General features: G+C 61.4%; 1 protein-coding gene across 1 annotated transcript in view; it reads left to right on the top strand.

Moving 5' to 3' along the window:
- MOGAT2 (monoacylglycerol O-acyltransferase 2) overlaps positions 1-2342 on the top strand; it is a 38783-nt gene that overhangs the window by 33721 nt on the left and 2720 nt on the right. Inside the window, 3 exon segments of the mRNA XM_006777908.2 lie at positions 872-1076; positions 1412-1586; positions 2209-2342. The exon segment at positions 2209-2342 is cut by the window's right edge and continues 11 nt beyond it. Coding sequence (XP_006777971.1) covers positions 872-1076; positions 1412-1586; positions 2209-2342 — 514 coding nt within the window.

Below are 2342 nucleotides of genomic sequence, written 5' to 3'. Positions count from 1 at the left end.
GGGGTACACGTGGGCTTCAGGGCCGTCTAACTCTGATGGCGGTGGCTCCCAGAAGCAGGACACTGGGGTGGGCTCTGCAGCTACACGCAGTCACTGCCCACAGCAAAAAGCCTGGCACACACAGCCACATGGCAGCCTGGTCAGTAACCGGCAGGAGCAGCATTTCTTAGCTCAGATCCAGCCCCCTCCACTCACCCCACTTCACCTGGAAACGGCTAATGACAAACGGCTCTCCTCTCCCACTCAATCTGCAATGCCCGGGGTCCCTGCTGCACCCTGCAGGCTGCAGGCCCGAGCAGACCCAGGCAAGTTCCTGTGCCAGCAGAGCCGCCGTGAGGGGAGCAGAGAGCCACGGGTGAGGCGCGAGGGGTAAAGAGGACTGGAGCTGGCCTCCTGGTCTGCAACCGAACAGGACTCCTCTCCCAATATATCGTGCAAAGGCTCATTCCCTGGTCTTAAGTGCCAATTTTCTTAAATGTTGTTTTGTGAAATGGGGTATTCCGCCATGGCGCCCCCGTGTGGCCATCTGATGTCTCCTAATTCTATCCGGTCAGGGAGCAGTCTTGGTCATGGCAGGACATCCTCAGACCTGAACTTCTCAGCAGTCCTGGGAGGGAGGGGAGACAGGGCCAAACGCCCCCCTTTACAGATGAAAAGCCTGGGAGGGAAGCAGTTTGCCCAGAGCCAGCTGCGAGTCTGAGCACAGCCGGCACCTGGAGACACCCCCGGTGCCCTCACCCCGCATCTCAATCTTCCTGAGAGCCAGGGGCCCAGAGCTGGGGAGAGACTTGGCCAAGGTCACCCCGGAGAGCGTCAGGGTCAAAGTGGGGACGCAGGCCCAGCTCTGGCTCACTAGGTGGTGTCCCTGCAGCTGGTCAAGACTGCTGAGCTGGACCCCTCCCGGAACTACCTTGCGGCCATCCACCCCCACGGGGTCCTGGCTGCCGGGATCTTTGTCAACATGTGCACCGAGAGCACTGGCTTCTCCCAGCTCTTCCCTGGCATCCGCCCTCACCTGATGATGCTGAACCTGTGGTTCCGGGCCCCCTTCTTCCGGGATTACCTCATGTGTGGGGGTGAGTCTTCCCCACCTGGGCAGCCAGGGAGATGAGGCTGCCGCCTGGGAGGAGGGGATCTGAGGGGGGTGGGGTGAGGGCGACCCGTAGTTCTGGACTTCTTCTGGGAGCATGAGCACTTCCCACAGCACCGTGAGGGCAGTGAGCGTGGCGAGGGGCTCAGGCATGAGGGGGAAGACTCAGTCCCAGTCCTCAGGAACGCCCAGCTGGAGGGGGTGGGGGTGGGGGTGGACCAGGCCTCGGTGGGCACTTTTGGTGATCTCTTTGTTGGGCCACATCCACCCCACGGTCCCTGCCCCCTGACCCCATCACTGACCACCTTCCTCTCTCCCCAGGGCTGGTGACATCAGACAAGGAGTGCGCTGCTCACATTCTGAACAGGAAGGGCGGGGGCAACCTGCTGGGCATCATTATCGGGGGTGCCCAGGAGGCCCTGAACGCCAGGCCCGGGGCCTACAAGCTGCTGCTGCGGAACCGCAAGGGCTTCGTCAGGCTGGCCCTGATGCACGGGTATCTGGGAAGAGGGCTCTCGGTTCCGCTGGAGATCAGCAGGGATTTATCTTGGTGGGAAGACAGCAGAGACTAACGGAGTTCCTATTGGGGCAGGGAGATTTCCCAGTCCATTCGCAAACACACATGCTATTGTGGTGAGACCAGTCCTGCCTCGTGGCCAAACACCCACAAAGGGTTCCGGAATGGAGACTTTGGGACCAAAGGGCTGGGTGGGAAGGGACATATGGCCCAAAGCCAGCACTGGATCCGAGGCCTCTGGGATGTGGGAGACCGGAGTTTGGGGCATATCGCAGGGCTGTGCTCTTCCTCGGAGCACTCTGGCTGGAGCAGGCGAGGTTTTTCTGCAAAGCTGGCAGAGGATTTCTATCTGGGAGGACCTTGAGGCATTCTGGCCTATCCGCCATGGTGCCCCGGGGAGGTGGTGGCTCTGAGAAGGGGCCAGGACCTGCCCAAGGTCAGAAAGCGAGGCTCTGGGAGGTCCGGGAGACAACCTAGGCCTCCTACCTCCGGCCCAGGCTCTGTCCTCTGCTCCAATGCCTGGTCCCTGCGGGAAGCTAGGTGACCAGCCGGGCCTTCCTCGGGGCCTCCGACATGCCTTCTCTCCTCTGTCTCTCTCTAGGGTGCCTCTGGTGCCCGTCTTCTCCTTTGGGGAGAACGAACTCTTTGACCAAGTTGAGAACGTGCCTGGCTCCTGGTTGCGCTGGATCCAGAACCGGCTGCAGAAGATCATGGGCATTTCCCTCGCTCTCCCAC

This window comes from Myotis davidii, unplaced genomic scaffold (genome assembly GCF_000327345.1).
Source record: "Myotis davidii unplaced genomic scaffold, ASM32734v1 scaffold169, whole genome shotgun sequence".
Lineage (NCBI taxonomy): Eukaryota > Metazoa > Chordata > Mammalia > Chiroptera > Vespertilionidae > Myotis > Myotis davidii.
Note: the sequence above shows the minus strand (reverse complement) of the source record. Positions and strands in the feature narration are given on the sequence as shown.